Below are 23,616 nucleotides of genomic sequence, written 5' to 3'. Positions count from 1 at the left end.
AGATGAGTTAGAGGTTTTGGTAACATTTTCAGAGAAATCCAAAGATGTTCTTTTTGAGAAATTTACAACAATGGTAATTAAGGAGATGAAATGAAGAGTGGGCAAATGCAGCCTCATGTATTCTGGCATCCATTGTGAAAAACAACAAAAAAAGCAGCCAGAAAAATTAAATAAGTTAGCTTACACTGCCATTAGCTACCGTTACCTCATTAGGAAGTTAACAACTACTACAGGAAGAAAAGTGAAAGTTAGGACAGTTTAGCAGTTATACTAAAATTAGGAGGACGTTAGGACAGGTTAGATTTTGGGAATTTTTGGATGTTTGTGTAATACCCTACATATTTACTAAATTAAGGTAAGACAGGAACATTGAATTACCATGATTATCTAACAGATAGGATGGCTCTTGCTCTATAAGTAACCAGACATAACTTCTGTTATGATTTGGCACTATATAAATAAACTTGATTTGACTTTACTTTTCATTTAAATAGAACTTGCAGATATTATAATTGAATGCCTAACTGAATGGAAAACAAATAATTAAAACATTAAGTAAATTAATTGTTAGTAGTGGCAGGATTTTGATCCTAATCTGGGTGTTTGAAAATCCTGCAACAGACATATTTTCCATAATAACATAAAAGTAAAGTTGGCATTATGACAGTTACAATTAGACACTTTTAAACTTGATATTTAAACACATTTCAGTCACCGGCATTATGTTGTTGCTTAATTAATAAACTGTGGCTCACGATGATAACACAAAGTTAAATAAAGTTGTACTCAGTGGAGAGTTGACTGTTATTCTCGTTTATATTTAACAGTGTCTGCTAAAGTCGACACAGCTACTTTGATCCAGCTCTCCCCAATAAGTGTCGCGTCACTTCCTCGCCCCATGCCCATCCCTTTGGAAAGAAAAAGAAAATTCACACACAGGCAAACGACGGCGAGAAAAAGAGCGAGGGAAAAGTCGAGAGGGAAGCGAAAGCAAAAAACGCCAGATGAAAGAGCTGGACACTGAGGAGGGAGCCCACCAAAGACCAGAATATACTCTTTAAAGTAAGTTTCACAACACTTGTTGAATGTTTCGGTGACGGTCACTCAGATCAATTGATTAGTTTTACATTGATCCAAACGTTTCTCTCATTGCTTTGTCAATAAGTTAAGCTCCGGCGCGCTCCTCGTTGAAGTTATAACGTATATATTTAACTGATATAATTTACCATTTTCCTGAATATTTCTGATTGTAAAGTCTTCAGGGTTGGGGTAGGCCTGAGAGCCCCCTCCCCTCCCCTCCCCTCCCCTCTGCTCCCATATCTAATTCACACACATGCACAGAAAAGAAGATTTCTCAAATGTACCATCTGGTTTACAAATGTATCATCTGGTTTTTAGTGTATGATTTGATAAAGAAATTGTCATTAAGGCGACTTAGCCTGTCAGCAGTGGTAAGATTTATGAGGCAATATTGGCTTCCACCTACTATAAAGATATTGTAATTATTAACTTTAAATGTTGGATTATTGGCCTTAGAGGGAACAGTAGGAATGCTGAAATCTAAATTTAATGCTCACCAAAGCAACACAGCTCACTGGTTTTTGTGTCATAGATTTTTTGTAGATAAAGTTTCTGTCTTGTTTTTGTCCACACACACACATACACACACACACACACACACCCCTGAGGGTAGAGAAAAGTATGTGCTAGCGTTGCATGTGTGTTTCAAGTACAAGTCTCAGCATGGCCTTCACAGCCGCACCAGTGCCAAAAAGCTCATTGGTTTTCTTCAATGTTGCACAACATGTCTTATCAGGAGGCTGGACTGGGGCTCCAGTATTTCACTTGCTTTCTGCACTATTTCTAGCATTGTTTCCACTCAAGGTACGTGGGAGTTTTAGTCCCAGGAACTTCTGAAAGGTTCCTTCAGCTCATTGTTGCCTGCATTTCCACCATGGGATCGATAAAGATTGGGCAAATTACTTCGCTGAGATATGAAAAGCAACAGCTGTTTTTAAACGTCATTTTTTGCACTACACAACAACGACACCACATGAAGCTATGGGCAGGCATCATTAGCTGCGTTGCCACCCTAAGAACCTGTATTTTTTAGTCCCAAGAACTGCTTTTCAAGGAGCTAAAAGGTTCCTTCAGCTAGTCTAAAGACCCACATAAATTAGGCATATTAGTCCACCGACGTGAAAAAAAACAACAGATGTTTTTACACATCATTATTGCTTGACTAGAACAAAAATGTCGGCATGTGAAGCTAAGGGCAGGCATCGGTAGATGGGTTTTGACCCCAAGTACCTGAAACTACTTTTAAAATAACTAAAACATTGTTGTCTGCGTTTCCATTGCAGTCTAAAGCCACATGAAGATTAGGCAAATTAGTCAACTGATGTATGAAAGAACACCAGCTTATTTTTACATTAATATCTAATAAGTTTTCATATTATTGACACCATATAAAGCAAAGGACGGGCAATGTTTTTAATCCAACAATTTAACAACACTAAGCAGGAGGGAGACTCAAGCTGAACTGCTCTTGGTTGTGATTTATTGGTTTATAAACTGGGTCATTAAGTCAGTAACAACAACTTTGAGTACTCAACCAATCAGAAATGTTCAGCGCTGCAAGCCCCTACCCCCAAATCCCCACACGTTTGGAAATGATAAAAAACTGCTCCTTTAGCAGGCACTTTTTTGGGGGTCAAATAATATCCCTGGAACTTAATTTAGACCTTGATCCCTGCAGAGGAAATGCATTGAGTTCCTCCAAAGGTTCCTATTCCCTGGGAAAAGTTCCTGCAATGGAAACATGGCTATGATTTGTCTCTGTCGTCAGTCCATCTGGCATATGCTTTATTCTCTAACTGCCACACAAAATCGTGGCTGCAGATTTTTAAAAAAGGCGGTTAAAAAATGCTGCAAGTTATTAGCCAATTGGAAATGTTCAGTGTTGCAAGCCCCACTCCAAAAGATCCTGTGCTTTTGGAAAGCACTACCCCCACAGCAGGGACTTTTAGGGTAAAATAATGCTCCCGGAGCTTAATTTAGACCCTTAGTCCTTGTGATGGAAAAGCAAAGAGTTCCTCCCAAGGTTTCCTGTCCTTAGGTAAAGTTCCTGCTGTGGAAACATGGCTTTTTTTTTTTGCACTACATCATCTCTTCTGGTCATAGTGTCACAGCTGTTATTAACTCCATGCTGCTATCAAATATAAATAAGAATTTTGCCTTTTCTTTCCTCATCTCCAATCTGTCTACAGTCATGCCGCTGCACAAATCTTCCCGGGCCCCCCGCCTGGACCCCACCATGATTTCGGCCCCACTGGGTGACTTTCGCCACACCATGCACATTGGACGAGGTGGTGATGCCTTTGGGGACACCTCGTTCCTGTCCACTCTTGGCCCAAGCCCAGCCAGCCCTGATGCAGGGAGTGCAGGGAACATGCCAGCTGCTGACCCTCAGGTGGCCGTCAACCACAGCGATCTGTATACAGACGCTCCAGGAAGCCCACAGAACAATGAGCTCCAGCACTCTGAATCAGTGTCTTCATTCACTCTGGACCTGGACCTGGATCTAGGCCCGTCTATGCTGGGTGATGTATTAGGGGTTATGGACGGTCTGGGGCTTGACTCCAATGAGGAGGATGTGTTCAGCCCCAAAAGTGGCTCATCTTCGGTTAAAGGAGCCACAGAGATGTCTGTGAACATGGAGAACGAGCTGAATGGGAAGAACTTGGCTGCATTGGATGGAAACCAGGTGGGAGACAGCAGGATACCAGATGGGAACGGGATCAAACCAAAGGGGTTACGACCAAAAGTGCGATTCAGCGACAAACGAGAAGAAATCATTCGCCAAGCGTCTGAGGAGGAAGAGGGTCAAGGGTTCGACTTCCAGGACGAGGATCAGCTGGCGACTCCAACGAGGGGTGAGAGCGAGAGCGGTGAAAGCATAGTAAGTGGAAATGAAAGTGAGTTCACCAATCACAAAGTAGATTTGCCTCCGAGTCCGGCCTCATCACATAGCTCAGAGTATGAAGGAGTCACCTCATTGGACAGAAGGAGGGTCGACAGCTGCCACTCAGAGACTGATTCAGAGGAGGAGGAGGAGGAGGACGTTGGACGAGGCTACACATTTGAAGATGAGTTTGATGATGAAATCGGTCTATAGGGGATCGGTACCGTTTCCCCTTGAAAACAGATCTTTGCTGTCAAGTAAATCAAGTATACTGTATTTTCCTAAACTCATCACTTCACTATCATTTGAATGGGAGATTTTGACAGTAGCAAAACTGGATTTTTCAAGACTCAATTGAAGATATACAGTTCGACGATGTTGCTCAACTGGAAAATACATTTATTGTTTTATCTGTGAGGGTAACAGATTTGCAAAAGACTCTAATTTTGGTCAGAACATGTAATTTAGGTTATTACAATGAAAGGTTTTTAGCACTTTGATTTATTTCATTCACCTGGAAGCTTTGCTATTAAACTGTTGCTCAGTGGAAACTTTGATTCAGGCTAAATTAATGATGCTCGCATTGTTATTTTTTATTGCAGCGTCTCATATTTGCCATCTAAAACGCACACAACAGGCGTTGTGTTTATCGAGCTTTATGTTATAGTGCCTTAAAGGGAGCTGTATGCTTACATTATTGTACCCTGTGTCATATCAATGTCTTAATAGTTATTTCTCATATTGCATGTTTATTACAATCTCCATGTCTTCTCTTGGTGTTTAAGCTTTACAAACAGTTCCCAGAGAGTCAGAAAATAAAGTTATCCTGTGTATAAGTAATTACTGTGAATTTGTCACATTCCAAACCTCTGGTTCAGACCAAATCTGATCTGATTTCATGGTGTAGTTATTTAGCATGTTTTCAAGCTACCGAAGTGTTTCTTCAGGCTGTGGGGCTGAACTTAAAACTAAAATGCTTTGACAATCATGGGATATAAAGTTAATTTGTAAATTAGAACCAGCAGTGTATTTTTGTACATCTTTGCTTGTATTAATGCTTACTTTTAAATAAGTATTTTATTTCATGATGCTGTAAAAGGGAGAGACCATTGTGCTCATCTGTTAAAAATGCTGGTTTAAACACGTGCTATCCTGTGGTTTGATAAGGATTACAGTGAAAACAATAAAACAATTATTGGGATTTTAAAATATTCACAACCCTTGGCTTTGACTTTTATTTTCTTTAGAAATGACTCCAGGGGAAACTGGAGTAAAAAGGAAAGTATTCATTGTGAATCTGAAGATCCTTAGGCCCAGGCTTAAAAAGTGCAGCCACTTCCTGAGAAAAATATTTATTCTGTACTTTCCACAATTAAAAACAAAACAAAAAACAAAACAAATATAGCAGACCACTCTCTCTTGACAAACATGAAAGGAAGAAAAGTGAACCATGGTTTTAAACATTTTATTTTAAGCATGCAATAGGGAATGCCTAAAATAGTTCACACATCTGTAAAACATACAGACGGAGTTCAATAGTAAAGATTGGGGGCCATATGGCGCCTGTGTTGGCCAGTAAATGTCCATAAGAAGAGTTATTACCTACACAGCTGAGTTATGTACATTAAACATATTGGGGTTTATTGCTCATTACACATTAAATGTGTACTACTCATGGAAATGCATCATCTCTTTCTCTCGCAAACACACACACACACACACACACACACACACACACACACTCTACACAGATATTGTCCTGAACACGTTGAATCCTGACAGAGCTGTGGAAATCATCACACCGGGTATCTGTGGGTGCCAGTGGATCTCCTTGATCTCTGACTGACCCTGGTGCAGGAACAGTAGTTGTGGGGGTAAGTCCTTCACCCCCTCCACCCTGGCACCCACATCACATGACTCCACAGACAGATCCCACTGGCTGATGACGTCGTCCGCCCCCGAGGCGGCAAAAACACTCGAGTCCACAGGGCTCCACTCCACAGACGTGATGGGAGCGCTGTGCTGCTTGAAGTTCGCCACGGGCCGCCCAGTCTGCAAGTGGAACAAGAGCACTTAGGTGTGACCATATACTAGGGTAACCATATGTTTTTTTTTAAACCCCAAACTGGGACCCTTACTGAAAGTGTACCACATGTTCAACCACACACTGCAGGCATTTTCTGTCCACAGTTGCTTTATACAGTATGAGAAGGTTCTGAAGTTCCAAAATCCCTGCAGCACCCGAAGGCAGCACAATTTTTTTTTGCTAAATCTGCACAGTATAATATGATAAAGAATAATCCAATATGATCCATTAGCCTAAACCATCATCCAATGCTTCGCTAAATTTGATCAACATGCTTTTCAGAGAGAAGTGTCACAAGTTACACAGATTAAATTTATTGTTATTTTGAACATTTGAATGGTGCTGACTGATGAAATTGCTGCAGAACATTTTGTGTGTGACAAAGTTTAAATGAAAAGAAACAGCGGTATAACTGAGCTGCGTTGTGGGCTATGCATTCCTTCCTATTGGGGAGTAGAATTTTTTTTTTTCACAGTTTGTGCATTATGTTTTGCAGATAGCTAAGTTAAGCAGGTATATTCACTAACAGGTGTTAATATATTAACAGCATTATTTACAGCTTAATTGCTTAAGAGGGAAAAAAACAGCATTGGATTGTTACAGGTACTTGCAAATATTCAAAGTTGCAGTATCAATATCAGACATGAAGAAGTGCTATCAAGCAATATTCTGCTTTTTTATTAAGTTATGATGCTACTGTTGTCCTTCGCTCTTGAGGTGCAGGTTTGTGATGCATGTTCATGTCCTCACACTCCAGGGCATTTCAGTTTTTTACTGATATCTCTTGGCACTTGGACACCCAGCCTGAAAGCAGGACAGTCCCAGACAAACTGGGATGTCTCGTCAGTGTATAGCTTACAGTATCAGGCTACAAATGCACTGTCTTATATATTCCTGTTTTCTGCTTTTATTTTCACAAGTTGCAACAAGAAAAATACAGGGTCCTGGAGGGTGTTTTATTGCCAAAATAAGCAAGGATTCCTGTATTAGGCGGAAGGTGGTAATAACACACTACTGTGCAACAGGCACAAGATGGAACAAATATTAGTTAGGTGGGGCTGCCAAACTGCTGAAGTGTTTGATCATATGATGGTGTAACACCATGAGTGCTTGTATTATTGTTTGTTTTGTAGCTCTAATGGTGTGTTACTTTACTGCGATGACACACACAGAACAAACAAGATCTTCACTCCTTATCAGTAACAAGTAATAACTCATAGCTGTATAACTGCCAACTTAATTGTCTTGCTCTCTAACAGGTTTCCCAATTTTACATATAAAATTACATTTTTGCTCCTGTTTTTTTCTTTACCTTAAACTGTCGCAGGTCCCACACTTTCAGAAGTCCGTCGTCCCCTCCCGAAAGGAGGAATGGTTCACTCCTGTTCCAGCTGATCACGTTCACGTCTGATGAGTGAGCTTCATCGGCTGACAGCATTGAACTGGGTGGGGCACGAATATCCCAGATACGAACAGACTGATCCACCGAACAAGACGCAAAAACCTGTGGCAAAAAAGAAAGTACAAATTCTGAGATTTGAACCTGAGATCAAACACCGTATATACTAAATAAGACTTAATTTGTCTTCCCAGACATGAACCTTTACTGTATTTATCAATACATATAAACTCTGAATACTTGAAATACTTTTAAGACTAATTTTCTACAGTATTGATACACTGGCACTAGCTGCGCTTTCTCACTCTCTTCTCTCTGACAGCAAGTTGACAAACACACACGCACACACATAATAACTTTATATGTTCCTAAGATTTGTTAATTATTTTTAAAGGTCTGCTCAAAAGAGAAAAAAACAGTTCATGAAAGGTTTTGGTTTTTGTTGTCATGTTCAAACCTTGCTATATTCATCTTTTAAAAAAATCTAACATTTTATGCCCTTACTGTTGTGTCAGGTGTGGTATTGGAAATGGTATTGAATATTGATATTTTTCAAGGTCTTATACAACAGTTAGAAATTCCAACATCGTGACAACTTCAAGCTGCAGGGTTCACATCCACATTCTTCTCACTGGTTTGGTGACTTGTTAACTGCAGCATGAACACAAAGTGTACTTACATATTTCAGTCTGTGTTTTTTTTTCAGTCACAACACTGTGATAGCCCATAGCTACAGTGTTCACAGGTGGCTTTACAAGTCAACATAGTTTAATTCATTCCAATCATTCATGTCCCTGAACACACCCTGTTCTTCGCTGTAAACACCTGTACAGCACTGGTGAACCCAGTGTGACATTAATCCCTGTGGAGAGATTCATGTCCTGCATTTGAATCATCCTAACTATTTAGGATCAGTGGGGTGACTCCAGCTCTGTGGCCAGGAGACAAAGAGGACACCCATCAGGCATGTCAAATCCCAGTATGCGTGTCTAATACTTTGCATGTACGTGTTTTTGGTTTGGGAGAAACCCAGATAGATAGATCCCAGTCACTAAAAACCAAGCCACCATGCCGCCTGCTAAAGCGGCATCCACAGTGCCTCAGTCTGACCCACTACGTCACCATTTTCCTACAAACATACCGTGGCTTCAGTGGGCGACCACTGCAAATCCTCCACAGACTTGGTGTGGGAGCTGAAAGGTCGTTGGTCAATCTGCCATGATGTGCCTCCCTCCCGTGGCTCCCACACGTGGATGTTTTTTTTGCAGTCTCCACTGATGAGACGACCTGTTAATAAAGTACAAACGTACACATTTCAGCTTTTGGTTGACAGAAGATGAAGTCTGATAAATTTAAGGTAAAAATATTTGACTACAATCTAATTCTAGTTCATGCCTGCTAATTTTTTCCGTTTTATTGTTCTGTCCCAACACTTTCTCCACACTCAGCCATCCTGATGAGGGTCCCACTCTGTGCTGGACCACACAACTTGTTCCACTTTTCTCCTTTGTGGTTGTGCACATTTTAGCCACTATAATCACAACACTGCTCTCCATTACATTATTGCAAACCATTTTTGCAAAGCACACTATAATGTTTTTACCTCTTGTATGGAGGGTATATTTGGGGCCCCGTTTCAACAAGTTCACAAGTTGTGAAAAGTTGCACCAAGCAAAGGATTTTTTTTTCTATATCTGGATGGATCTCAATCTAAAAAGTGTTTGAAGATGTTGAGACACTTTAATCATAGTGACAGCTGAAGATATGACTGGAAAGGGGGGTGAAGAGAGAGGGGGTTGAACCGGCGGGGGTTGAACCGGCGGGAGTTGAACCGGCGGCCACTGCAGAGGACCAACAGCCTCAGTACATGGGGCACATGCCCTACCAACTGAGCTATGGGGCGCCCGAGACATTTTATTTCTAAGCCGAAACAACCAGGAAACATGGATGTTGTGACAAGGGCAAAGTGATTTAATGGTCTCTGGTATTTATAATTGCAGCTTGGGCATTTACAGAAAAATCTCCAATGCTGGGGTGACACAGGGTGAGACAGTTAGTATTGAATGTCACGCTAAGACTGTTCTTCTCATGTTACTCACACATTACATAGTGGGTGCAGTCAGGGGCACGTTTACATGTAAATATTAGGATTGTCACGATTCTCCAAATCCACAGTTCGACACAAATTTTGATTTTACGGTCTTAATTCGATTTGATTTAAACATTTTGCACTGATGGTTTTGCCATTGTTGGGCTATCAAGTTTTGATGTGTAAAGATCAACAGATCACTGCGTGTTGTGGTCACTCAACACTGAAGGGAGAGTTCATTCCAAAATCTAAATTATACCTAAGGCCTCACTTACCAGGTACTGTGGGTGACCAGTCAATTGCAAAGCCTTCAGTCATGTGTCCTGAGAAGCTGAAGAGAGCCGTGGCTTCCTTCTGCTGTTGTATGAAATTTGCCATAGCAGCAGAACTGTGGACGGCTTCCAGCTGAGGTCGGAGGTCAAATATTTCTACCTGTCCCTTCTCTGACCAGACAGCAGCCAATGACTGCTCTCCACGTCGGGTCACCTGGAAATTAACAAGAGAAATCAGTCAATTAGGAAACATAGAAATAAAACGTTTCTGTTGCTCGAGACTTAAAGGGATAGTTCAGATTATTTTAAGTGGGGTTGAACTAGGTACTTATCAACAGTCAGTGTGTTACCTATGGTCAGAGTTTGTAGAAGCAGCAGGAGTATCGACATAGGAAGCTAAGCAATGTACAGCTGTGGACAAGGTCAGCAGCAAAACATAGTTTAGTCAACAAAAAAACAAAACAGAAAGAAAATCAATGTCAGTTTAAGTGTATGCTATATAGTATTTTCACCACTTTACCTTTCTAGCATCAGACAGGATTTTCCCAAGAGGAAACCAATGTTATCTAAGCTAAATATTGCCCTCTCTTGCCCAACCAAAATCAGTCATTATACCTTGCAAAACAAAAGAGTTGCTGAACTACCTCTTCCTTAATCTGTATGTTTGTTTTTGTTGTTCTGCAATTTTGTGGTTTTTAAAGTTTTTTTTATTCACCATAGTCACACAATAACACACACAACTGTTTTTGTTTAAGGAGTTTGGCTGCTTTGGATAAAGGGATATTTGGCATATAGAATGGTGGTTTCTTTTAGGAGGGCCACTTTTTACATGGCTAAAATCTGTTCACATGTACATTACGAACACCACCAATACACTGACTATGGATAAGTACTTCATACAATGCCCCCTTCAAATAAATCGAACTATCCCTTTAATGGCTTGGTTCATAGACATGTCTGTCTAGAAAATTATGCAAAACATACCCTGACTCTGTTAATCCCTCCATAGTGAGGCATCATGGCCAGTTCCATTTGTGGCTTCTTATCTTCATCCTCCTCTTCATCCTCACTTTCTTCATCGCTGCTCTCTTCGCCCTCTTTTTCTTTCTCAGTTCCATGAAGATTATGCATTCGCATGACGAGAAGTCTGCAACAGAGTGAAATGATGCATTTAAGATTGTGCAGATGATGAATTACCCAAGAATCTACGTACACTGATTCAGAGCGGTGTAGCCTCTAATCTCCGTGATCTGTATTAAGTGCTGAGTTTCACTATGAAACAAAGTAATCCAAACGATGTTCTTAGATGTTTGCCGTAATCATTAAGTGGTCCATTACCAACTTTCTCCATGGTGTTTGGATAATGTCAGAACAGAACTGAAACTAAAAAACAAAACCTTGGTGCTTACACTTCAACAACAGGGACAGTTGTTTGAACATGATTTAACTGCATGCAAGCACTGAGAATAAAGTCAAACACAGTAACACTACATTTTTTTACTGTTCATCATAGGCTGAGACAAAGTGGCTGGTATTGTTTTCACCATGTTAGTCTGTATGCATCATGGCAAAATGTGGTCCTGGAAACACACACCCTGATGTAGGAGGTTTTTATTTGGGTCGCCAAAGAAATAAAAGCCTTTAAAAGAAATTCCCCAAATTCAAGACTTATATCTGCAATGGGACTTTTATAAAGCACTTCAAATGTGTATACTGTTTTCCTGATGAGAGGAAAAAACAAGAGTCTGTGAATTCTACCTAAATGCATTGGTTTTGTCTCATTTATGAAGTAAGCTAAAATGTACTGAATTGTTTTCCTAATAAAATTAAACAATTACAATAAGATGGCCTGTTAACTCAGCCTGAATGCACCGACTTCTCATTTATTAAGCATTCAACATGTGTATATGTTGTCAGTAACAGATTAACTTTGTGCAAATTAATATGGATGGTTTGTTATTTTTAAAAAGTGGTTCCCAAGAAAAAAAGTTTGGGAAACACTGCTCTAGTGGGAACTACCACAGAGATGGTTTTGAGTACTTTGCCATGTCTGTCTGTTTTTCTATCTTTCTGCAGACAGATTTTGTTAACATGATAGTGTCACAACTGTGTAAGATGGAGTCACAAAACTTACAGGTGTGTAGTTGAGATCAAAATGAAGGCAGAGTTGATGGATGGGTGTGGAACAACCCATGACTGCCGAGTACTCATGTAATAATGTAGTAATAACATACAGAGGGCTCATGGGTTGAAACATCAATATGTTTATGTTGAATTATAATATAAAAGGGATAGGAGGTATATGTTATATATTGTCTATATGGTTGTAAACGTGGGTTTAACTGTTTGGCCTTTTGCTTCTGCAACTTTTAACAAAACACTGACTAAGAGTTCATTACGACATTAAAGATTCCAATGAATGTGTTCTTAAATACAATGATGTAAGACAGATGTGAGCTCATGACAGACAATCAGGCAATCAGACAAGATATTTACCCAAAGGAGTGAAAGAATAAATAACACCCATTTAACTGATAATAAAGAGAAATTAAGAAGAGTGATGAACACAGTGCATATAATTATGTCATCTGGAACGAAGAGTGACTGATGATAAAGAACGAGTACACCTTTGTTCACTCAAGTACTGTTTTTATGTGCAAGTTTGGGGTAATTGTCTTTACTTATTTCTACTTTCTATGTCCATTTTTTTTTATCACATTCCAGAAGTACTTTTAAATTTTACATGCAAGACCATTATTTGTGATGGAGTATTTTATAGTGTGATGTTAGCACTTCTAAACAGCTAAAAACAAGTACTACAAGTGTTTTAAGTTAATTTGTCTAATAGACCTCTGCTAAGATGAACGCTGGCAGTGCTATGCTGGGAATTATGTGAGTTCACAGCACCCAAAGTCCATGTACACAGTAAGTCTAAATAGATTTGCATACAGAAAAGTTTTTTCTCAAAGTGTCAACATATGCAACTTGGTACTTAATAATGCAGAAGTAATTAAAAACCAAACAGATATGGCCCACATCAGTCTATTTAAACCCTTTTTTTTCTAAAAAAAAAAAAAAAAAAAAAAATGCTGTTTCTAGTAGCAAGAAAGTAGTTCAGAAGATTCTGCAGCAGAGAGAACATAGTTCCTTCATGAAACAGTTCACAACAAGATCTGTGGATTATCATAATTTCTGGAAATTAACATTACTGTTGAGTTTTTCAAATGTATTTTTGGGCGCTTTGAGCATGTAAAACATTTTACATTATAACCTATACATTATTGTAATAAATTAACATAAAAAATAAAGTTAGAGCAATCATCAGATCATCATAACAATAAAACTTATGTTATAATAACAAGTTATCACATTGTAATAACATAAGTTATCATGCTATAATATGAAATGTTTTACACTGTAAAAAGATAAATATTTTGTTATAAACAGAAAACTTTACAGCTATAACGTGATAAGTTTGTATGTTTCTCCTATATGGAATAATATATATAAATTTACTATTATTAAACTGTAGAACTACAACACTGTGTTTGAAGGGGACTGATAGGACTGACATGACACCCTGAAGGAGTCTATGAATGCTTATGACTGTTGTCATTCAGTGAATCATGACATTTTTCATGCAATGTTAGGGTTCCCAAACAATGTCAACTTTGATGAATGTGCATGTGTCACGTAAACGTTACTTTACAATATAACAGAAATATATTACATTTGTATTATACCATATCCTGCCAGGACATACCCTACCCAAGTGCAGAGGACTTGAATGGAAATACTAATTTAAAGTACAGGCTTTTAAGTGTAGTACTTTTACACAGTCCACATATTGAATACTTCTTCTTCCCCTGTTGCAAAGCCTCAATGCCTTGCTCCAAGTTGAATTAACACCCTTGAACACACAGTAATGATGAAGTTTCTGTTCTGTTTGTTGGTACCTGTTGCTCAGAGCTGTGTCGGCCTGTGTCCCTGCACACAGCAGCATGGACAGAGGAAACTGCTCCCTGCCGTCTCCATCTCCATCTCTCAGGACGTCGAAGCTCAAACATGGAGCACCTAGACACAAACAAACAAAACAACACTGCTGAATTCACACCGCATGACCTGCATTGTGTTATAAAGGAGATACCAGCTAACTTTAGCTTGCACAGCTGCTGCAGCTTGCCTGTTTGGCACTCGTGGTACATGCGGTACGCGGACCGGTCCATCTCCAGCTCCTCCCCGGGCTTCAGCGGCTCGATCCCGGGCACGTACACTTTTTTCTCCCCCTCTCCGTTCGCTCCTTCCTCCTCCATCTCCACTCCTTCATCCTCGTCGCTGCCAGCTTCGTCCATCTCCTCCATCTCGTCTCGCTCCTCGGCAAACGTGTCCTCATCGGGCGCAGACATCTTGCTTACTTCCTGTATGTTGGGCGACCACGTGGTTTAAACACCCTGCTGCACCGTCACCCCCTCCTCCCCGTCCTCCCTCTGCTGCCGCCGCCGCCTCGCCCCTCGCTCTCCCCCCATTTACGGGAATTCAGCTGGCTCTCTGGCGCTCTGCTCCCTGCTGCCAGGAAAAATCTGACTTGCAAATATTTGTCTTCGTAATTGCCCAAACTACAATGCTTCGACATAAATGTTAATCCGGCCTGTTACATCGGGGGAGTTAGAGTAGATTCTTAGGGTCGTCTCAGTCTCCCTGGAGAACAACATTTGTTTGAGAAATCAGGATCGTGGACAGGATCCTCCTTTACTTTAATCCACGTAAATGCAACATGTGGGAAACCTACAGCAGAATAGCCTGGTACTGACGCTGAGGTCAGTAGTCCCTGTACCACTGATGGGAAACTATGGATTTGGTAGCTAACCATGGGCAGACAGCCTGGATATTTAAAACATTTCTCTCCCGATTCAAAAATACACATTTCCCCTCTTACATGTAGATTTATCTAGACTGTTTTGAAGAGCTATAGAGATGTGCTTTCTTTTGAATGTAATCAGCTTGAGGTGCCCAAAGCACACACACACAAAAAAACATACATTTGAAAAACTCAAGTTATATCTTTTTGCAGAAATCATGACCCATGCCCAGTTGCGTAAACCACCTTATGTTTCAAATATAAGCCTGTCCAAAATATTTTTCTAAACCGAGCAGTTTACTTAGTGGTGTTGCACAAAGCTTTTTGGATTGTCTTCTTGCCTAAGTGTTTGGACCAGCCATTCATAAACTTAAGAACACCATGGCCCAGTTTGAAAGCTCAACATGTTCTGTAGCACACCCAAATCTTTACTCACAACTCATCAGCACATGAGACAAATCATACCACTGACAAGGTGTAAGATATGCTAATAATGAAGTTAATATGACTGATCACCACATATGGCGTATCACCTGTTAAACTAGGTCAGATAAATAATGTGTGACATATCATTTAAATCTGATGACTTTGTTTTATCAGTTCTGATTGCTTTTAAACAAAATAATCAGAAATTGTGATTTCAAACCTTTAAAATTAAAACTTAAAAACCTTTTATTTATTTTTCATGAGCTGTCAAGGCCCACCTGCAGGGCCCACACTTCACTTCAGTTATCATGGCTATGCTTCAGTCACATTATTCTCTAATGTTACTAGACAGCATCATTATCTGTGTTACCTTCTCCAAAATGGAAAACAAAGAGAAAAGAAAAAGAAAAAGAACATTTCCTTGAAGAATATAGAGAGCACAAGCAGATAATCCAAAGTAAATTCAACCCAGCCATAGAAAATTCACCCAAGCAGAGTGTGTCGGAAGAAGGAGGCTAACTTCCAAAATAAATAGGACAAATTTTGCTGTGAAATCAACGAAACATTGTCAAGAGTCGAAAAAAAACATTTGAGTTTCAATAAACCAATATACCTAACAATAATATGTAAGTCAGAGAGTTGCTAGTACTAACGTCAAAGTGGGTTTTCCTTGCTATGAAAAATGCTTCTTAGTATCTTCACCTCCTCTTTAGTTACCATAAATTCAGTCACTGTCTTATGCTCCACAAATTATTTTACTTTAAAAACTTTCTCAAGAAGGTGTTTCCTAGTAACACATAAGCGTATAATTAAGAAGCTAAAGGCTAACACTTAGAAATTAGAGAGTTTCCCTTACAACATCTTTTTTTTTTTTTCTGGGCAGTGGTTAAAAGATATTCCACAGAACTTGTTAAGAGCAGTTTCATGTATAACTATTTTCTTTCTGGTATAGCCACCAACACTGGCATGGCAGCTGTAATGCACCACAGAGATAGCTAGTGTTGTGATACAGTTGGCTGGTGTAGTTTGGTAAAAAGAAAATAGTATCTGCTCACCACAAGGTCTGTGGACTATCTTGAGTAACTGAGTCATGGTTTTTGGAAAGAGACATTGCTGTTGACTTTAGTTTTTAATGTATTTTTTGTGCTTTGAGCAGCACAAGATCCATTACATCTCTGCATCCAAATCCAATATTTTCACACCAAACAATCTAGATGAATAAACAACACTGCAAGTAAGAGGTAAATATGTCTTTTTGATTTTGGGGTGAACTGTCCCATTAGGTACTGTAATTACCAGTAGCAGTTAGGCTACTTGGAAATGTGCATTGTCCACTAAAACGTTGTGTCCATGGTCCAGAAGAATATCACTTGAGTCTTTTGTTACCTTTTTGTTGTTCTAATAAATTTTGTCTTTTAGCACAAGCGTTCCCAAACTTGTTCATGTCAAGGACTCCCAGAATACATGCACATTAGCTCACAGACCCCTGGTCTGAAATAATTTTAAGGAATCTCCTCTGAGTAATTCTTTAATTTTACTTTTGACTATAAAAAGTTTTCATAATCAATATATGATCAAATCAGGATGATTATAAATCACAATAAATTAAAACAGTCTATTTACTCCCTTGTTTTGACAACTTCCAAAAAAATATTTAAAGGTTTAAATATTGTATTCCTCCTTTTGCTTGGGACCCTCTACAAACCATTCAAAGACCCCTGTTGGTCCATGGACCCCAGTTTGAACCACTGTTCTAGCACTGTGATGATCTAACTCTTTTGTTGTCATGCTGTATAAGTTTGTCACATTCTTCCAAATTATGACATAATTCAATAGAGGTCCATGAAGCCCAATGTCTGTTCTGATAGTGGCCAAGACAAAATACTTCTGTACTTTAAGGATTATGAAATTTCAAGGAGGTTCCTGTGAAGACAAAGATGCACATTATATGCGTGGGTGTGTACATGCAGGGGCAAGTGCGAGCACCAAATGGTGCACTTTAGTTTCTCGTGTAGCTCTTGACAGAAGTCAGATCATCTCCGGAGCCTTTTTCTATCCAGAGTGCATTCCTCTCTCATCTGCAACTCGTCTTCCAGTTTATATCAGAGTTACAAAACAGTTGTAAAGGATTTCTTCACTGAGAGTGACTGTTAAAAAGAACCGTCCGTGACTGTTGAGCTCACATGAATTTGGGCTCCAGCAGAAACTCTGTGTCTTGTTGCTGGAATGCCAAATCATAAACAAAATCTAATCTCTTTCAGCAGAATGGACAGAAAAATAAGTATGTGGGTGTTCTTACTGACAAAATCTAATTTCTTTTAGCAGAATGGACAGAAATATCAGTATGTAGGTTTTCTTACTGACAAATAGATTTTTTACTGAAGCAAAAATAGCAATACCATATCATAAAAATACTCTATTACAAGTTAAAGTTCTGCATTCAAAATTATACTTAAGTAAAAGTATTAGAGTATTGTTAGTAAAATATATTAAAGTATCAAAAGTAATTAATACATTATAATTCTATTAGGTTAGTAATCTTGATGCATTAATGCTAGCGAGCTAATTTTAACGACTTTAAAGGACCAGTGTGCAGGATTTAGTGGCATCTAGTGGTGAGCTTGCAGATTGCAAACATGTTGCATCATTGTCTCCTTCCAAGCCTGTAGGAGAAGCTGCAGTGATAACAAAACTTGCAAAAACTGCAAAAGGCCATATTTAGAGCCAGTGTTTGGTTTGTCTGTTCTGGGCTACTGTAGAACCACGGTGATGCAATATGGCGGCCTTCGTGGAAGAGGACTGGCACGCTCTATAGATATAAACGACTCATTCTAAGGTAACCAAAACAAAACCTTTCTCATTTTTAGGTGATTATACACTAATGAAAATGTACTTTTGAATATTACATTCCATTTCTGCCAGATCCCTGTAAATCTTACACACTGGACCTTTAATAAATGGTTGGGTCATTCACTTTTTAACAATGCAACATGTCTGTAAAATAAACAGTAACTTTAGCTGTCAAATAAATGTAAAACGTACAATATTTCCCTTTGAAATGTTGTAGAGTATAAATATAAAATAGCATAAATGGAAATACTCCAGTAACGTTGGCCTGTGCACCTCAGAACTGTACTTAAGAACAGTACTTGATTAAATGTATTTAGTTACTTTCCATCACTGATGACAAACAGCACAATAAATATAGCTTACAACCTTTTGGATATTGTATCCAGGTAATTTAAACCAAAAACTAAAATTGCATATATCTAAATGTCTTTAATTTACAATTATGTACAAAAGTAAACGCCCATAGACTGTAATATCTTACATTTACACAACATTCATTGTAAACAGTGATGAATTCCACATCAATAGACGATGGCTTATGTGCATTGGCTTGCTCAGCATGTATCTCTTGTTAGCATAAAGAGCATAGCTAGCTGGAGCTCGTGGCTTTGCTCTAGAGAGGATGGCTATATGTTTATATTATATGCATGATATCAGCTGTTACTGCAGGACAGTGAACATAGCTATGTGAACTAACTTTGGACATTATATGCAACCTGTGCATGTCACTTCATATTAACAAAGCTTACTGCAATAACACAGAGACACAAGTATAAGAAAAAACAAACATTCAGTGCCAGGAAATGACTTGCATTTTGTGTGCATCATCAAAAAGACCCTTTTTTTTAGTAACTATGGCAACAACCACCAGTAGAGTCTGAATAGCAAGGGGCTCCAGACAGAAGTGTAATATGATAGGGACGGAAGACCACCGTTGGACAACGGCTGTGTAATGTCTGTCATCTTGTAAGGCTGGTTTTCCTCCTCACTGCTGATAGCTCGCGTGGTCAAGAGTCTGGCCCTCGAGGGACCGTAGTCCTTCCTCTCAACAGAGGGGGGCAATGTGGGTAGGGTGCATGTTTCGATCGAAGGTGAGCATCCATCCTTGAGCCATTGAGAGAAAAGTTCTGATGTTAGGTTGAGGAGGTCCTCAGGAGAGGAAGATACTGTGGAGAATTGGGTCAGGTCAGTCTCCTCCCGGAATCTCTGTGACAAGGAAATGAAGAGTTACAACAAAAGGTTAAAAAAAAAAAAAAGACACATTCACAGAATCTCCAGAAATGCAATTCTGATTAATGTGATTGTGCATAAATTAATGTTTGAAACAAAAATTTAAATATTGATATAAATGCAGTCACATGTCAAATGACCAGAGAAAGATTAGATAGATATTTAGATATATATTTTTTGCATTTAAGGAATGTTTTTTAAACTTAAACTTTGATAAAGCAAGACAAATATTAACATATAGACTGCATAGCAAAACAACTTTTAAAGTAAGTGACTCCAGATTTAAAATTGAAACTCCATGGCACAATTAAAAACGAATCCCCATTTAGTAATTCTAAGTTTAGTAATGTAAATTGAAATTAAATAATTTAATCAATATGTAAATGCTTGCTTGCCCAAATTAAAATCTAAAAGAAAATATATGAGTACTGTTGGGACCTAATACAGTGCAGCCAAGTGTTTTTTTTTTAATGCATTCCTTAACAAAACATTACATTGTTTACTAGCTATCATTATTGTTTTTCCACAGGTATATTATATGTATCATATTCTAATAATAAGATTAATATTAATATTAATATATTCTATATCTATTCTATATAATAGTGTTCTTTCTCTCCAAGACTGCTCCACCTGGTCCTTCCCTGTGATTGGGTAGTTTTTCTAAAGAGCCTTTCTAATTTTTGTTCTGAAACCCACCCAAGTAGTTTTCTTGCCTGAACCTTCCCATGTAATTTTTATCCCTGAACTTGTGCCAGAACCTCTCCAAACTGAGACTGAAAACTTAAAATAATATTTTTAAACTGAAAATAATAAGTCATATAAGTCTAAAAAGCAGTTAAAAGTGACATTAGCTTCACACAGGACACAAAGCCCAGTCCCTTGGTTAAGAGTCCTGTATTCGTCCACCAGAACCTCCTTGTTAAATATCTTCCAATATCTGCCAATAACTACACTTAAGTTCAGAGCCAATCAGAGCACAGCAGTAGTAGCCAATCACAGCACAGCGGGGCGGGGCCAGGAAGAGCGGTCTTGTGAAAAAATAACGTGTTTGCCTGTTAGCTATAAAGTAAACAAAACGTTACATGTGTTATGTTTTCTAGCAAGTTAAAAACTTAGCACAACATTACATTGTTTTCTTGCTAGCAAAAATGTTAGTTAGCCTACTCAAAAGGGGGTTAAACCTCCTCAGTGGTAAGTATAAAGTTACTACTGGATCAGTATTAAAGTTTAAATTGGAGTTTCAAGTTTGGTGCAACAAAATTAAATCGAATATCAGTTTAGAGCAAAAACTAACCTTAAGTTTAAATTTAATCATTCTTAATTTTCAACTAATAGTTTGGTGCAACATAAGTGAAGGTTAAACCATGATTTACTCTGGGTTAAAAATGAATCCTTGTTGGTGCCACCCAGACTTACAAAGGTGTTGCAATAAGAAATATTTGTAAAGAAACCCTTACCTCTGTATTTATGTTCTTTTTTATAATTTTATCCAGTGTCTGCTTTAGATCGAGGATCAGGGAGTGATTTAGGTGCTCGTCCCAGAGGTTTCTGAGGAGCACATGCCAGGAATCCAGGAGGACTACTGCAGCAGGGAACACACAACACTGCAGGGAAAAGGGTAGAGCAACAGAACAAGTCCAAAGTTAGGTTGCAGCCTGCAAAACATATGTGACAAATCACCACAAGAACCACATCAAGTGCTTAATTACAACCAAAACACCATGGTACATGATACAGCAATGCTTTCTCTAAACTGAGCATGTACAAGTCCTGTCACAGTAGCTGAAGAACAGGCAAAAGCTAACCATTATCCTGTTAAGGAAAATGTCTTTCAGGACAAAACTGATCAGATTTAAATTTAGACCTATGACTCATGGATTACTGACTTTCCCTTTCTTATCTGATAAGGAACTCACCGGGTCAGTGTTACAGAGCATGTTTTTCGTGTAGCGGTGCACTACATAGTAATCTTTTGGAAATACTGTCCGCTGAAAGAGAAGACAAAAGAAAAAGATGAGAATTAACCCTCAGATGATGAAATTTAGCAGTAATGCTGTAAAGACTACTATAGTACCAACTAGAATTAACTATAGTATTGACTGAGTTTTACAAGAACAATTTTTGATTGATCATTTATGTAGAAAACAACATAACAGAAATGAAGCTACGCATTCGATCCTTTGACTTTGTAGAGTGCTGCGTATCAGTCATAAACATTTATTATCTGACAGCTTATCAGATGACAAGGTGGAGCTGATCATTGTCATTCGTTTGAGTGAAAGCCCCACCTTTGACCTCTTTTAACAATGATAAGCAATAAGTAATTGTATCCTTCAAAGCATAGTAAATACATTTGGTAAGAAAAAAGAATAAGTTATTAGTACATAGAGAATGTTTTTCACTTTAGAGACACTAAAAGAACTATAAAAGAATTCTCAATAAAGTCAAAAGTTGGTAACTTACAAATCCTGTCGGATTAGAGTCGATAGTCGTTTTAATGTTTTTCACACCCTCAGATTCAAAGTCACATCCACCACATTGGACAGTCAAGAGTGATAGCAACAGCAAAACTGTGAGAAGCATGAGTAAGAAGGAGAAGGAGACAGAACACTTTCAGATAATTGTTGGAAACTTTCTGTGGTTTGTAGCCTGTTCAAACTGCATACCTACTAAGAAACATCATTACATCATTTCCTGCCTCAATTAGCCATTTTTGCACAAAACAACATCACGAAACATGGGCCACTTCTTGCAACAGTTCTAATTGAATTTAGACACACCGGAAATGCAATTGTAACACAACAAAGTGACACAACGAATGAGATTTAATTCACAGATTAAAACTTGACTATAAAATAACCTGTTCTAATATTCTTTTATTTTCGTACAGACTTTAAAAAGAAAGTTTGCAAATTCTTCTTCCTTACCTGACAGTGACATCCTTTTTATCTTTCTAAGAACGGACACTTCTCCATTTCTCTTGTTGATGGCAATCACTCCGCAGACGTTTTGCTGTGTCAGTCTGTGAAAGGCAAAGTTTCCTCCTTTGTGGCTTCTTGAGGTCTTTGACACAGAGTGCGCTGCTGTGTCTCTTCTCCTTCACGGTCTGATATTCAGTCCTCTTGTGGACATCCTTACATTCCTTCCTTTTGAGTTCCTCTGGTACTTTCCAAAAAATGCCTCATTTATCCTCTCACGCCATCCTGCTCCCTCACTTTGGATTTTCCCACTTAAGCCTGAGTGGCTGCAGCCTTTTCCCTATGAAAAGCTTTTGGTTGTTTATGTTTTTTTTTTTACTATGTCTCTTTTCCCTTTTCCTTTCCCCTTCTCTCTAGTAACTACTGACCTAGAATCTTCCTGAACAGCCTAATTTAAATCACTCCCCTCTCCCTCGAAACTGGTTAATGGATAAAGCGGGAGAGACACTGGCCTCCTCTCTTCTCTGCCTCTCCCTCTGGCCACTCTGCTCACTCTGCTCAAAGTGAAAGTGCTATGCTGGATTGCTTATCTGCTCCCTTTAAGTCTCGGCCCCTCCCACCGCCACACGTTTTACCTCACTATTGACTGACCCGGCCCCCTCCCCCCTGCTCCCCACATTCCCTGACACCCACCCCTCTTGCCCCCATCCTCCCCCTCACCAAACCAGGCCCAAGGAGGCTTAGTCATGCAGTTGGAGCGTATGTTTTTCATTTGGACTCTCCCCCACACCTCTGTGCCTGTGGATCCTCTGGTCTTTATCCCTCCAGAGTCAGTGCGCAATATCATCCTGTTTAATCATCACATGATCTTTCCCTTTCTTTCTTTTTTTTTTTTAAATAAATCACATTCCTTGAAAAACTGACAAAACGGATTGCAACACTGCGTTGCCAGAACTTGCAAGTCATTCCATGTGTGACAGCTTTCTGCGCAAATTACTGTTAAAATTTTCTCTACAGGCAGACGTGGATGGTGCGATTGTGACGTCTAATGTTGTGCACAGCTGTCATCATCCTATTTGTAAATGTGTTGCTCGGTCCCCTCAGGTTATGTGAAGCGTCATGTTGTTTTGGTTTGGATGTCAAAAGAGGACTTAATTACTGGTGAAAGGAAGGAAGTTGTTGCTTCATGTCAAAGAGGAATTGTTCTTGTATGTGTCCTTTTATTTTGAACACAAGCCAAAGGAAGCAAGACAGCTTTCCAAAGTCACATCTCTGCCGAGGGGAAAAGGAAACTAGAGAGCCTCAGCGCAGGAAATATATTATAACACTCCCTGAGGAATCATCAACTCAAAACCCCCTCACCTACACTCGGGTGTAAATGTCTAGTCATTGTGCCGTCTTCCTGTTTCATACATTACTTGCATACTGAGGGAAGTAAATATGTAACTAATCTGTGGCACTGCTGCAAATTATGTTTGTGCTTCTATTAGTGAAACCTGCTAAATGAAATCCAGATTTGAG

The 23,616-nt window shown here is 39.0% G+C and overlaps 3 protein-coding genes across 4 annotated transcripts; 1 reads left to right on the top strand and 2 right to left on the bottom strand.

Moving 5' to 3' along the window:
- Nucleotides 1–895: 895 nt before the first annotated feature.
- cdc42ep5 (CDC42 effector protein (Rho GTPase binding) 5) lies at nt 896–5,182 on the top strand. Its single transcript, XM_084726663.1, has 2 exons — nt 896–1,062; nt 3,270–5,182. Exon 2 carries the CDS (start codon nt 3,272–3,274, stop codon nt 4,175–4,177), a length of 906 nt encoding a protein of 301 aa, XP_084582789.1. The 5' UTR covers nt 896–1,062; nt 3,270–3,271; the 3' UTR covers nt 4,178–5,182.
- A 231-nt stretch (nt 5,183–5,413) lies between these two features.
- grwd1 (glutamate-rich WD repeat containing 1) lies at nt 5,414–14,240 on the bottom strand. The gene is made up of 7 exons (XM_084726661.1): nt 13,994–14,240; nt 13,767–13,884; nt 10,795–10,957; nt 9,814–10,024; nt 8,591–8,736; nt 7,363–7,554; nt 5,414–6,016 (listed from the first exon to the last, which is right to left on the bottom strand). Exons 1-7 carry the CDS (start codon nt 14,214–14,216, stop codon nt 5,708–5,710), a joined length of 1,362 nt encoding a protein of 453 aa, XP_084582787.1. The 5' UTR covers nt 14,217–14,240; the 3' UTR covers nt 5,414–5,707.
- A 4,113-nt stretch (nt 14,241–18,353) lies between these two features.
- Nucleotides 18,354–22,671, bottom strand: LOC146321481 (uncharacterized). Of its 2 annotated transcripts, XM_084726659.1 has the most exons (5): nt 22,105–22,671; nt 21,641–21,747; nt 21,094–21,165; nt 20,635–20,781; nt 18,354–19,150 (listed from the first exon to the last, which is right to left on the bottom strand). In XM_084726659.1, exons 1-5 carry the CDS (start codon nt 22,115–22,117, stop codon nt 18,797–18,799), a joined length of 693 nt encoding a protein of 230 aa, XP_084582785.1. In that variant the 5' UTR covers nt 22,118–22,671; the 3' UTR covers nt 18,354–18,796. The 2 variants fall into 2 exon arrangements, with proteins under 2 accessions (XP_084582785.1, XP_084582786.1); XM_084726660.1 differs by lacking the exon at nt 22,105–22,671 and having other exon boundaries at nt 21,641–21,775.
- Nucleotides 22,672–23,616: the final 945 nt, after the last annotated feature.

The sequence above is a fragment of the Lutjanus erythropterus genome, chromosome 9 (assembly GCF_056507025.1).
Source record: "Lutjanus erythropterus isolate fLutEry1 chromosome 9, fLutEry1.hap2, whole genome shotgun sequence".
Classification (NCBI taxonomy): domain Eukaryota; kingdom Metazoa; phylum Chordata; class Actinopteri; order Lutjaniformes; family Lutjanidae; genus Lutjanus; species Lutjanus erythropterus.
The sequence above is the reverse complement of the archived record's forward strand: the minus strand, read 5'-3'. Positions and strand labels throughout refer to the sequence as shown.

Bases quoted from the DNA above. Each gene is read 5' to 3' on its own strand.
- cdc42ep5 (XM_084726663.1), top strand. From the start codon at position 3,272: ATGCCGCTGCACAAATCTTCCCGGGCCCCCCGCCTGGACCCCACCATG.
- grwd1 (XM_084726661.1), bottom strand. From the start codon at position 14,216: ATGTCTGCGCCCGATGAGGACACGTTTGCCGAGGAGCGAGACGAGATG. The intron at 7,555-8,590 runs GTATGTTTGTAG...TTTTTGCCACAG, and splicing joins GGTCGCCCACTGAAGCCACG to GTTTTTGCGTCTTGTTCGGT. The intron at 6,017-7,362 runs GTAAAGAAAAAA...TTCCACTTGCAG, and splicing joins GGGACCTGCGACAGTTTAAG to ACTGGGCGGCCCGTGGCGAA.
- LOC146321481 (XM_084726659.1), bottom strand. The intron at 20,782-21,093 runs GTGAGTTCCTTA...TTTTCCCTGCAG, and splicing joins TGCTCTGTAACACTGACCCG to TGTTGTGTGTTCCCTGCTGC. The intron at 19,151-20,634 runs GTAAGGGTTTCT...TCCTTGTCACAG, and splicing joins AAAAGAACATAAATACAGAG to AGATTCCGGGAGGAGACTGA.